The sequence below is a fragment of the Artemia sp. Qi Xiang Cuo genome, chromosome 18 (genome assembly GCF_049724085.1).
Source record: "Artemia sp. Qi Xiang Cuo chromosome 18, ASM4972408v1, whole genome shotgun sequence".
Taxonomy (NCBI): Eukaryota; Metazoa; Arthropoda; class Branchiopoda; order Anostraca; family Artemiidae; genus Artemia; species Artemia sp. Qi Xiang Cuo.
In genome coordinates this window covers 49,308,611-49,322,209 of record NC_142811.1, presented here as the reverse complement: position 1 = coordinate 49,322,209, position 13,599 = coordinate 49,308,611, and the positions used below count along the sequence as shown (strand labels likewise).

The 13,599-nt window shown below is 36.2% G+C and overlaps 1 protein-coding gene across 2 annotated transcripts in view; it reads right to left on the bottom strand.

Moving 5' to 3' along the window:
- LOC148941598 (DNA excision repair protein ERCC-5-like) overlaps nt 1-13,211 on the bottom strand; it is a 263,737-nt gene extending 250,526 nt beyond the window's left edge. The window contains exon 1 of one of the 2 annotated variants that reach the window (XM_089104023.1): nt 12,949-13,211. In XM_089104023.1, the coding sequence (XP_088960149.1) occupies nt 12,949-13,036 (88 nt within the window). In that variant the 5' untranslated portion in view covers nt 13,037-13,211. The remainder of the gene's footprint in view (nt 1-12,948) is intronic. The other variant, XM_089104024.1, reaches the window with a different exon arrangement.
- Between the last annotated feature and the right edge of the window lie 388 nt (nt 13,212-13,599).

Here is a 13,599-nt window from a genome sequence, read left to right as displayed (position 1 = left end):
TTTTACGTCCAAAAAAAAGCACTATATATATATATATATATATATATATATATATATATATATATATATATATATATATATATATATATATATATATATATATATATATATATATATATATATATATATATATATATATATATATATATATATATATATATATATATATAAGGTACCCCCTAATCTTGGCTCTATTGTTAAAATACCACAAAATCCCAAAAAAGAGCCAAATATATTGACATTAAGAGGTCCCTACCAGATTTTAAAGTTTTTGGTTACTGCATGCTCATCGCTCATTGCTCAATGCTGCATGTCTTGCACAGTTTTCAACATTTCAACAGTCAACACTATACTATAGTACAGCATGGTAGCTTTCTGAACTGCTGGACTTATTTACTTATTTATCTGCAGGCTTCCCACAATACATTTCAACACAGGACACCATTTTTGTTGTATGCAATGTGAGTGAAAATGCAAATTTCAGGTTTTTATTAGTTTTATGAACTACAATATATTAATTATGCTTCACACTGATACAGGTAACCTTATTAATCTGATACTTTGTTGCAGATACACTGACACTGACACAGCAATGAGTGACAGCATGGACTGCATGGTTTGTACAAGTGACAATACTGATGCAATATTAAAACCAACTTCAAGAAGTGAAACAGATATATGGCTCATCGGACAATTATCAGACACTCTGATTTCAACAAAACTACCGTTGAAGAAGGAGGTCATGGCACTATTCTATCACTACAAGCAAGTGAGAAACAAGACAGTCTGTTAAACGTCACATTCCACAGCCAATGATGTTCTTGCAGTTTGGGCAAAGGCACACATTCCAACGAGGCTCAAGAAACATGTGGTAAACAAAATCCAGTGTCTCTTTCAGGAGTATGACAACCTGAAGAGAAATAATGAAAAAAAATCTAAGCGTTCTGAAACACTGAAAAAGAAGGAAGAAGAGTGGAAAGTGGGCCTGGACGTTTTGTTTGACATTGCCCACGCTAACACAATGGAGATGATACGTATTCAAGAAGACCATGAGTTTCTGTTAGCACAGCGGGGACCAGGACGCAGTGGAAAGATGGGCAGTGTTGACAAGGTTTTAGAAAGAAAAAGAGCATCATCTCAGAAAAGGAAAGAGTACCATGACATAAGAACTGAGAAGGAGAGGCAAGAAAGAAAAACAAGAGAAAAAAGATTGACACTGGAATTAACATCTGACAGTGACACCAACAGCAAAAAAGGTCAAGAAATTAAATACCCCGAAACAGAAGACATTTAACCGTCAACTTCAGCAAAACATCAAAAAAGAGGACGAGTAAGCATATTGGATGACAAAATGTCAGCCTGTCTGGATGTGGCTAAAGTTAGTGACAGAAGTGCTGCATTACTTCTTGTTCTGACTCTGCAACACCTTGGTCATGATCCTGCTGAATACAATGTCAATCGCTCTTCAATTTGCAGAGACAGGATGAAGCAGTGCCAGATAATAGCCGAAAATCTACGACATGAGTTTAAACCAACAGTTCCTCTAACTATTCACTGGGATCGAAAACTCCTAGAGGATATCTGCTGCAGACATATTGTCGATCACCTTCCAATTTTGGTCTCCGGAGCAGGTGTAGATCAGCTTCTTGCTGTGCCAAAGCTAGCCTTGGGAACTGGCCAAGCTTATGCGGCAGCAGTTTTTGAAGCAGCTGTGGCTTGGAACATTACAGATAATGTAAAGTGCATGTGTTTTGACACCACATCTGTCAATTCTGGTGCAAGAAATGGTGCTTGTATCCTTCTGGAACAAAAACTTGACAAGGACATGCTTTGGTTAGCTTGTCGACATCATATCTTAGAAATATTCTTGCAAGCAGTGGTTCTTGATTGCCTTAGTCCTAGCTAAGGCCCAGAGATGAACAATTTTCAACCGGTTTAAGAACACCTGGCAGTTTATTAACAGAGCAGACTTTCAGACTGCTTCATCAGACGAGTGCGTGTTTACAGCTGTTTCACATGTAATCACAGTTATCATAGCATTTGCTGAGATGCAGACACTAGCGTATCAACCCCGTGATGATTACCATGAGCTTTTAGACTTGACAATCATATTCCTCGGTGGAACGCCATCTAAAGGAATCTCGTTCAGAGCTACAGCTGGGCTGCATCAAGCAAGGTGGATGGCAAAGGCCATCTATGTGCTAAAGATCTAGATGTTCAGAAATCAGTTCAACTCACGAAAAGGCAAGAAAAGGCTCTTGCTGATATTTGTCAATTCACTGTGATCATCTACGTGAAAGCATGGTTTCAGGCATCTTCAGCACCATCAGCCCCTCACATTGACCTCCAACTTCTCAAGCACATCTACAGCTACAGAAAAATATATCAGAATCGACATCAAAAACTACCTTGAACAAAATAATAAGACACCTATGGTACTTAGCAAAGGAATTGGTGGCACTCGCCTTCTTTGACGACGACGTATCAAATGACACCAAACATCATATGGTTACGGCTCTGCAAACATCAGGAGTAGAGCATCCTCTGAAGAGGATAACAGTGGACCCGTTGACACTCGGGGAGAAGAAGTTAGAAAACTTTGTCACGCAGAATACCAACACATTCTTCAACATTACCGGACTGTCTTCATCATTTCTAACTAAAAACATTGAATTGTGGTAAGTTGACAAAGACTACCAGACAGTTAAAAATATAGTGCACAGCATGAAGGTAATCAATGACATTGCCGAATGTGGTGTTGCACTGAAAAAAGACTATAACAAACTGCACACAACATCTGAAGAACAGAAACAGTTCCTGTTGCTAGTTGTCAAGGAGTACTGACAGCATTACAGTGATCAACCAAAAAGACACTGATGAACCAGTCTGAAGCCCATATGTGAACACTGTAGTTTGACATATATATATATATATATATATATATATATATATATATATATATATATATATATATATATTCAAGGAGTTTCCACTGGACACATTCCACTGGACACATTCCACTGGACACATTCAAGGAGTTGTTCATCTCCCTTTGATTGAGGGGAGACCAATGTCATACCAAAATCAAGTGTTGAGCATACCATAATGGTGTACAACTTTTTTATTCCATTCGAGTTGTAGCTTACAAATTCTTTTTTGCCAACACATCTCTCTATATTTGCAGTACCTGAGAGAGTATGCTGATGGAACTTTAGCTGAGAGTCTACCCTGAAATAAGGACATGCTCCTCCTCTGTTGGTGTCATGTTGAGTAGCTGCTGGGTCTGGGATTTGGCAATGAGTATTATTCCTCACAGTTATTTAGACCAAGGTGGAGCTCCTTGCACTTTTCAGCATTGTGCTATAGCAGCCACTTTTCTGACCAGTGTACTAGTCTAAACCAGTCTACCTGTAGGAAGGTTCTTGTTTCAGCAGTGTTGGCTGTCTCTGCAAGCTTAGGGTAGTCAACACAAAAGTTAATTTTATTTTTGAGCAATCAGGGCCATCACTAATATTGCTGTTGATCAAAGTTGGGCCAAGATGAGTGTCCTGGGATACTCTGTTTTTTCCTGCTTGGAACAAATTAGTGAGCTATCTGAGGTAAGAACAACCATAACCCAAATTATGTCTGTCAGGAAGGCCATGAACCAATTGATGACTTCTTTGTTTAATCACTGGCATTCCAGTTTAAACTTTGATCTCTGGTGTGGAACCTTCTCAAATACCTTAGCCTGGTCAATGAGGAAAAGTTCAACCAGGATATCTTTATCCAGGCCTATAAGCTGAGTCCTTGTAGGCAAAAGTTTGAATCTGTTGACTTGCCTATCCTATAACCACGTTGACAGTTGGGCAAGAGATTATTGGCTGTCAGGTATTAGGCCTATATGATGGCACCATTTAACATGTCATCTATAATTTTTTAGAAGATAGAGGTCAGACTAATAGGTCTATAATTTTTGGCATCTTTATTACAGTACCTTAAATTACACTTGCCAGTAATAGGATGATTCTGTAGTCTCTGGTCAGTGAAGATAGTGTCCTAACTGATCAGGTGAGTCCCAAACTATTTGCCAAGGCTTGTTGCCTCATTCCTTTTCAACTGATGGTTCTACAAACACAGGCAGAAAACACTGTATCTTAGTCTAATGAGTTCCATAGACTCACCAGCAAATCAGAAAAGAATTTGCTATGTAAGCTTGAGTTGGCATGCTTCTTGAAAAGTTTTGATCATGCCTTCTGATTCTTGAAGAATTATTTGGTTGAAAGATATTTGGTATAAGACTTTCATAGTTGAGCAGCTTGGATGTCATAATCATAACTCATCTCTTTCAGCAATAAGCCAGTGTGGGTAAATTCAATTTTTTAAGCCAAGAGGGGTAAAGGATGTCATAGAGACCTCTGATGCATCTAGTTGTATACCTCTGAACTAATTCTAGAGTTTCTTTGTCATATATATTAATTAGGTTGGAAATGCACATACCAAACTCTTAGCTTAGGCCAAATTAAGCTTTGAAACAACTGAGGGGGAACTGAAAGTTCTCTTACTTATACCTAGAGTCTGACTAGCATTTGTAGCAGTAATCTGAGCATGTAAATCCAACTTTAATTCTTATCAGTTAATAGACTCAGGTCTCATTTAGCATGACTACTGAAAATGGGTTGCCTTGTCCTGTCCACTGACTCCATTGAATGTTGGTGTCTTGGTTTTTTTTTTTTTTTTTACTGAAGTAGATCAATTCTTTTGAAATAAATGTTTGCCTTTTTTCCCAAAACACTTTTTACAACTTGATTTCTGTAACTCAGAAAAAGCATCATCTAGACAATAGTTTCTACATGTAATTCTAATAGCTTTTAGCTTAGTATCCAGTCTTCTGTGACACATTTTATCAAATGCTTTTGCAAAATCCAGCAAAATCATGCCTACTGGAAAACTCTTGTCAATAAGTTTGGTGATACATTACATTCATATGCATTGACAAGGTTGGTCTCAACTGATTAAGTGGAACAGAAACCCTACTGGCACAGTGAAAACAGCTTACCTTGACTGTGGAGTTAATTACCTTAAATGACACTTGCCAGCAACAGGATTATCCTGTAGTTGCTGGTCAGTGCAGATAGTGTGCTGACTGATAACTCATTCTGTAACTCAGGAAAAGCAACACCTAGGGTAAAAGACCTCTTTTTGGGAAAGACCACTTTTCTTTAGCATTCCAGAAAAATAGCAATGGGTTTTAGGACCACTCCTATTTTGCTACAGCATGATGCATTGTGAGGGCAGTAACAATAACTCTGCCTTCTTGGTCAAATTTTCACCAATAATTTGTCAGCATAAATTAAAAATTTGGCCTTTGTTTTGAAAAGCAATTGAAAAGAAAAAATCTGTACTTAATATTTGAGATTTATTGAATAAATATCAAGCAATATAAATCAGATTTTTAGAATAAGAAGAAAGTCTGCTTTCTGCTGGTATATGAATAAAACTGAAACACTAAAAGGATATATACATCAAAATAGGATAATTGGTATTACCTGATATATACAATTCTTCCTAATTCCTCTGTGGTAACAAGATGTGAAGGTTTTAGTTTTACATAATTTTTCTCAATTGGATACTGGTTTTTTACCCTAGTCAATAGTTTCTACTGTAATTCTAATAGCCTTTAGCTTAGTATGCAGTCTGGTGAATATCTACCAAATCATATTATTGATTTAGTAATAAATTGAATACACAATTTGTTGCCTTTTTTTATGCTGATTACAACTATAATAAGAATTACTATCAGAAATGAATTTCATCCCCCCCCCCCCCTTATATATGTCAATTCAGGGTTAGGTTAGGTATATATAGGGGGGGCTGAAATTCATTTCCAATAGAAATGATTATTATATTCGTAATCAGCATAAAAAAAGGCATCAAATGGTGTATTCATTTTATTCCTAACTCAATAATATGATTTGGTAGATATTTACCTACAGTCTCCTATGACATGCTCAGGGGCAGATCCAGGATTGTTTTAGGGGAGGGGGGGGGGGAAATAGGTTGATCCAATAAACTTGTATTAGGAGCAAGTTTATGTTATGTAAACTTGTGTTAACTAAGTAAATTACACTACTTGGTAAATATTTACCATATCATATTACTGAGTTACAACTAAAGTGAATATAGCCTACCACTCAATGCCTTTTTGGTAAAGTTCTACGAAATCATATTATTGAGCAAAAAATTTGAAAATTGAAAAGACGTGGGTATCAGATCAGATCAGAATTTGAGGTTTTCTGACATAACCAGCAACACTTCAAGCGTCCTGAAGTACTGGTTCTGCCTGCCTACCAGTGGGTAAAGGCAGGCACACATAGCAGCCCCCACCCCTGGGGTGTAAGAGGGGACTCAACAGGTGAGACCTAGACCAATTTTAACTTTTAATTTGACTACAGTAACCAATCCTTGGGTTTATACCACTGCTACTGTTGATGCTTGATGTTTTTTGCTGATTGCTTTCTATTCTTCAAATTTCACAATCCCCTGCTTTGGTATTTGAAATTTGTTACTTTATTGTGGACTATATCCTGCCTTATACCCAAACTGTCTTATACCACTGCTTATTCTGTTCCTGTTTTGTTGTTTACTTCAGATAAGTAATGAAAAGTCAACTCAAGCCACCTCGTGAACTAAGGTCTGACAGCTCAATCCAATTCTCTGGATCAGAATCTGTTTCAGAGCAACTACTCATGCTCACTAACCACATAAATAGCATAAAAATCAAACATAAAATGCTAGCAGATTCACTACAACCTGAAAACCTTAAATCTTCAGTGAAAGGGTTACTTGATGACCTTATATTGGCTAAGATCTCTTCCCAGGTAGATGAGGCAGTGGTTAAAATGAAAGAGGAACAGACATTCATGCAACATAATGTCACTATCTCTTCAGATAAGCTGGATGCAATCAAGCAGGAGGTGTATGCTGGCCTCAACCTAGATCTTAGTAATCTAGTGGATAAAACTCTTGAAAGCTATAACAGACACATATTTTCTGTTGAATCTTCATTGGCTACTTTAGAGTCATCCATGATAGACCTTAAAAACTCTTTCCAGTCTAACCTGGCAAGATTAAATGACCGTTTTGAACAGCAGGCTTTGAGCAACCAAATTATTGTCTTTGGGGTGAAAGAGGAGAATTCCATTGAAAACACTGAAAGTCAATTCTTGTCACTATGTGCTGGGAAATTTCCTGGCATACCAATTATTGAGTCTGATGTTGTATCAGCCAAAAGAATTGGCAAACCATCTGCAAAACCCAGACCCATAGTTGTTGAATTTTGCAACTTACGAGTTCGTCAACTGCTTCTCAGACAAAAGAAGGATTTGAAAGGATCAGGGATTCTATTTTCTGAGACGCTTACAAAACCACGCTTACAACTTCTTTCATATGCCAAGTCAAAGCTTGGCTTACGTAATGTTTGGTCCAGTAAAGGTGATACCCTGTATAAAACCCAATCTGGAAGAGTGGTTAAGTTTAATAATCAGAATGAAATTGATTTATGTGCTGCAAATGCAGAAAAATTAAAGTGATGGATTTAGATTTATTTTCTTATAGTATATTGCACTGTTTCTGTAGGGATTTACTTGCTGTTCTTAAAATATTCCTCTATTATTCTTTACTGTCCTCACATAATTTTGACTGGTACCATATTTCACTTTGTGCCAATAGTTTGGATGATATGTCCCTTCCCACTAATATTTCTTTATGTTTGTTTGTGATTCTGTCACCTTCATGTTGTCGGATTTACATTATATTCTTGTTGTGTCATTATGCTTGTAACCCCCATAATATCAATTGGTCACACATTATAGTTTGTGCTAATACTTATAATAATATGTGCCTTCCCACTGATTTTTCTTTATGTTTGTTTATGATCCTTTCACCATCATGTGGCTTGGCTTCTATAATATTTTTGTCATGTCAGCACACTTGCAGCTCATATAATTTTCAATGGTCCCATATTGCATTTTGGGCAAATATTATGAATCATATGTGTTATCCCACTGTTATTTATTTATTTTTTTTATGTTTGTTTGTGATCCTATCACCTTTATGCAGGCTGATTTCTTTCATATTTTTGTCATTTCAGCATAATTGCAGCTCATATAATCTTGACTGGTTCCACATTATACCTGGGGCCAATATTTTGATGAATATGTGCCATGCCACTATTATTTCCTTATCTGGGTTGGTGATCCTATCGCCTTCCTGTAACCTGAATTCTATCATATTTTTTCTCATGTCAGCACACATGCAACTTGCATAATTTTGACTGGTCCCATATTATATTTTTGGTCAATATTTTGAATAATATATGCCGTCTCATTGATATCTCTTTATCTTATTTTTTGATGCTATCACCCTTTTGTACCCTGAATTCTATCATATTTTTGTCATGTCAGTATATATGCAGCTCTCATAATTTCTTACTACCCATAGTATACTTTGGGCTAATATTTGGAATAATATGTGTCATTCCATTGATATTCATTTATATTTGTCTGTGATCACTTTCAGGTAGGCTGACTACTATTATAGATTTTTTTTTTTCATGTCAGCATACTTACAGCTTACATAATTTACTGGTCCCACATTATAAATTGGGCCAATACTTTGAATAAAATGAGTCATTCTACTGATATCTCTTTATGCTTTTTGTGATCCTCTCATCTTCATGTAGCCTAATTTCTATTATTTTTTTTTCAGTCCAGCACACTTGCAGCTCATGTAATAGCAACTGGTGTCACATTATACTTTGGTCCAATACTTTGGATAATTTGTGCCATCCCACTTATATTCCTATGTGTACATTTATTATGTGTGATAATTATGGGTGACTTCTCTTTTCTTTTGAATTCTTCTATTCTTAATTCGGTTATATAAGATCAACCAATTAGGGCTGGTAAACAAGAGACTCACACGCTTGACCCTCTCCTTGAATGTATGGTTAATTCTAGCTGTAATTATCACACTACCATTGATTATTGTGATAAAATTATACCCTCACTGTCTTTACATAGTAGCTTCAATGTATTTTGTTTGAATGTGCATGGGATAAGAGATAAGTGGAATAGTCTGAAATTGTATTTGTGGTCTGATATTTTTTGCCCTTTTGATGTAATAGGTTTAACAGAAACATGGTTATCTGATGGTGAAAATTTTACAGCCTATGATATGCATGGTTATGTTGCTGTCTATATCCCCAGAATGGTAACAAAGTGCTCAGGAGGTATTTCTTTATTTATAAAGTCTGATATTGAGTTTAGAAGAAGGTCTGACCTTGAATCCTTGTTTACATCAGTAGTGTCAAATAGTAGGACAGTTTATTCTCTTGTTATTGATCTGAAAAGCCAGTTTGCATGTGATACTGTTTGTTTGTTTTATAAGCCCCCTGCTTTTCCAACACATTTGTTCTGTGATTTGCTTGATCAACTTTCTTGTGTGGGGTCTTTTTCTAAAAAACTTATTTGTGTTTTGGGAGATTTTAATTGTAATATGTTAAATATTGGATCAAGTGATGAATGTGACCATCTTTTTGATGGGCTTTCTTCTGCTGGTCTACTTCCTTCAATTTTTTTTCCTTCTCGTGTTGACCCTACTAGAAATTCTGCCACTTTAATAGACAATATTTTCATTTCTCATTCTTCTGATTTGAAATTTACTTCTGGTCTTGTTTTCACTGATCTTTTTGATCACTTCCCTATTTATGTTTCACTTTTTGTGCCTCAAACTGAGATTGCTGTGGATGAGCGGGATGAGTCTTCTTTTAGAACTTCTACAGATAAAGAAATTTCTAATCTAATACATAGTCCTCAGAGTAATAATTGGTCTAGTGTTCTTGAAGCTAATGATGTTGATTTTGCAACAAATTTATTTTTGTGTCATATGGGAGCTCTGTTGGATAAGCATTTTCCTCTTAGAAAGAGGCCTAGGAATTCCATACCTAAATGTCCATGGATGTCTAGAGGTCTGATCAATGCTACACATATGAAGGCGTCTCTGTTCAAGGCTGCATGTCAAAGTAAGACACAGGATGATCTTTTGAAGCACAAACTTTATAAAAATGTGTTTACTTCTTAAGTACGTGCAGCCAAAAAGCTCTATTTTTCGCGTCGAATTGATGAGTGTAAGAGGAATTTGCAAAAGGTTTGGACTGTAGTTAATGAAGCTCTTTCCCGCAAGAAACTCAAACAGTCCCCCCCCCTTGTCGCTACAGGAAAGCTGATGGATCTTTTATGGACAAAAATTCTTCAGCAAGCGCCGTCAATTCGTATTTCACCTCACTTCCTTCAGTTCCTAATCCACCCTACAGCAGAGTAAGTAGTTTTCCCTTAGCAGAAAAGTCATTTTTCCTTTTTCCATGCAGTGCTACCAAAATTTCTAACATTAGTTCTCAGCTTTCAAGTAGCCGTTCAGTTGATGGTTTTGGTTTGAGCTGTAATGTTCTTAAAAAAATTGGTCAGTTTGTTTCTAACCCCATCTCACACATAACTAACCTCTCTCTTTCTTCTGGTGTTTTTCCTCATTTATTTAAGGTTGCTAATGTTGTACCTTTGTTTAAAAAAGATGATTCATCTCTAATTTCAAACTATAGACCTATTTCTCTCCTTCCTGTAATTTCTAAGGTTGTTGAAAGAAGTAGTGTATTGTAGACTCTTTTCATTTGTATTTAGTACTAATACAACTGCAGGTAATTCTCTCATAACTAACCATCAGTATGGCTTTTGTCCCAGTTTTTCTACCTTGCATGCACTTTCAGATGCAACAGAGTTTGTGCATGTTAACCTTAACAAGGGCTTGTGTGTTTTGGGTCTATTTCTTGACTTTTCAAAGGCATTTGATTTGGTTGTTCACTCTGTTCTTTTGTCTAAATTATCTTCATTTGGAGTGCATGGAGTCCCACTTGAATGGTTTAGGTCTTACCTCTCAGGGAGATCTCAGTATGTTTTGGTTAATGGTACTTCTTCCTCTTCCTTGCCTATTGTGAAAGGTATCCCACAGGGCTCTGTGCTTGGACCACTTCTGTTTTTAATTTATATTAATGTTCTTGTTGATGGTCTTCATCCCCTTGTGCACCCTATTCTTTTTGCTGATGACAGTAACTTTTTCATTGCTTCAGTGGACTTGCCATCTGCCACTTCCCTAGCTCAAGGTCTTCTTGATAAAGTAAAAGATTGGTGCTGGTCAAATGGTATGACTCTCAACAGCCAAAAAAGTGCCATTGTACACTTTAGAACCCCTTATCGCATGAGAGATGCAAGGGAACCAACCATCCTGACTTATGGGAATGATATTATACCACAAGCTACTATAGTGAAATTTCTTGGTGTGTATCTTGACTGTTTTCTTTCTTTTAAACCCCATATAACTCATACACGTTCCCTTGTCCTCCACCAATCTTCAATGTTACACAGGATTAATTCATTTCTTCCCCCAGATGTTATCCTTTTATTTTTCCTTACCTTTCATATTGCTGTTCTGTGTGCGGTGGTACTGATATATCTCTTCTCTGCTCACTTAAAAGAGCCCAAAATTGGGCAGTGAAGGCTACTTTTCTTCTTCCTTGTTTTTACCCTTCCTCTGACCTTTATACTGATACCAGAATAGCTTTGCTGGATCGTATTGTGGGTAAAAGTTACCTTTATTTTGCATATTCTGCTTTTCTAGGTACACTTCCACCGTCTCTGCAGCAGTTTTTCTTTCTGTCAGGCTCAGGTAGGTACTCTTCTTTTTTATGTAGCTCTTATTGCAGGTTCATTTTACCTAAACGATCATCGACAGCAGGTCAGAGGTCTCCTGTTTATCAATCTATTTTACTATGGAACTCCATCCCTCCTGATGTCCCTCTATCTCTGTCTGCAAAGGTAGTTTCTCACTGGGTATTTCCATTATAGTTTTTTCCCCTTTTTTTCTTCTTTTTTTTGCATTCCATCCACATTTATGTGTCTTTTTTTTCATTCAATATATTTATCTCATTTTTTTTATATTTAATCCTAATTTACAATCTCTTCTTTGTTTATATATTTTTTTTCAATTATTTGTGAAGTTCCATGTTAATTATCCTATTTTCATAAATGTCTCTTATCCATTTTTTTTTTTTTTTTTTATTTGCTTTATAATAGTGTATTATTTGTTTTGTTGGCCCTTTACAAGCTGAGCTTCTTGGGCGTGTATAAATTTTAAGTTTGTAATATGTTTTTAGTATTAATAAATTGATTGATTGAGTTAGGAATTAAAGTGAATACACCATTCAATGCCTTTTTTATGCTGATTACAAATATAATAAGCATTTCTATCGGAAATGAATTTCAGCCCCCCCCCCCCTATATAGGCTATACCTAACCTAACCTAACCCTGAATTGGCCTATATAGGGGGGAGCTGAAATTCATTTCTGATAGAAATGCTTATTATATTCGTAATCAGCATAAAAAAAGGCATTGAATGGTGTATTCACTTTAGACCTAACTCAATAATATGATTTCATAGAACTTTACCACCTTTTTTTATGCTCTTTACAAATATAATAATCATTTTTGTCTGAAATTAACTTTAGCTCCCACCCCTATATATAGGCCTACCAATTCAGGGTGTATATTTGCACATTAGGGGGGTGGGGGAAAAGTTTAAGCTTACCTCTCATTTACATCAGAAATAAAATTACCCCTACCCCCTAATATGCAAATATATACCCTGAATTGGTATATATAGGGCTAAAATTCATTTCTGACAAAAATGATTACTATATTTGTAAAGACCATAAAAAAGGGTATTGAGTGGTATATTCCCTTTAGTTGTAACTCAATAATATGATTTTGCACATCTTATAATTCTGGTAATATCAATTATAGCTCTGAATTAACTCTGAAATGCAATGTTAAGCATATTAGGCTAGTCAAGTCACTTACCAACTGCAAGCACTTTGTTTTCCAAAGATTCTAAGGGAACAGGTTTACCAGCAGGTTCAATTAGCTTCCAAAGTCCTTGGACTCCCATTCTTAAACAAATACTGAAGATAGTGCTTTTTGATGATGCTTATTTTTCTGTCTCAATAGCATTAAGCATTTCTACATTTTAATACTTTTGCAAATATAATGCCAATGAAAAAAGCTCGGTGTTAATCATTCTGTTGCTATTCAGTTGATTTCTGCTGTTTTGAACATTAGCAAAGATTTTTCGGATATTGATTTTTCAGCCTGTTTTTATTAAGATGGTTGTGGTCCACTTTATTCCACACTTTCTATCATAGGCAGCGCAATAGCGCTGCCTAAGTAAAGAACGATGTCGGCACAATGTATTATTTTTTTTTTCTTGGTCTTAGACCAGGGCACTTCGTATCGAAGGACTTGTCGTAGAAGCTTCGAAAAGGGCTCATTGGATTTGAAATTGGAGTGGCTAGTGCCCTTTTTAAAGGTCGAAAGTGATTGGAGGGCAACTATTCCCCCTCCCAACACCCATCATTCTCCCAAACACATCCAATCAAAATTTTGAGATAGCCATGTTGTTCAGTGTAGTTGATTTCCTGATAGAAACTATGTTTTTGAGGAGGTCACTCCCCC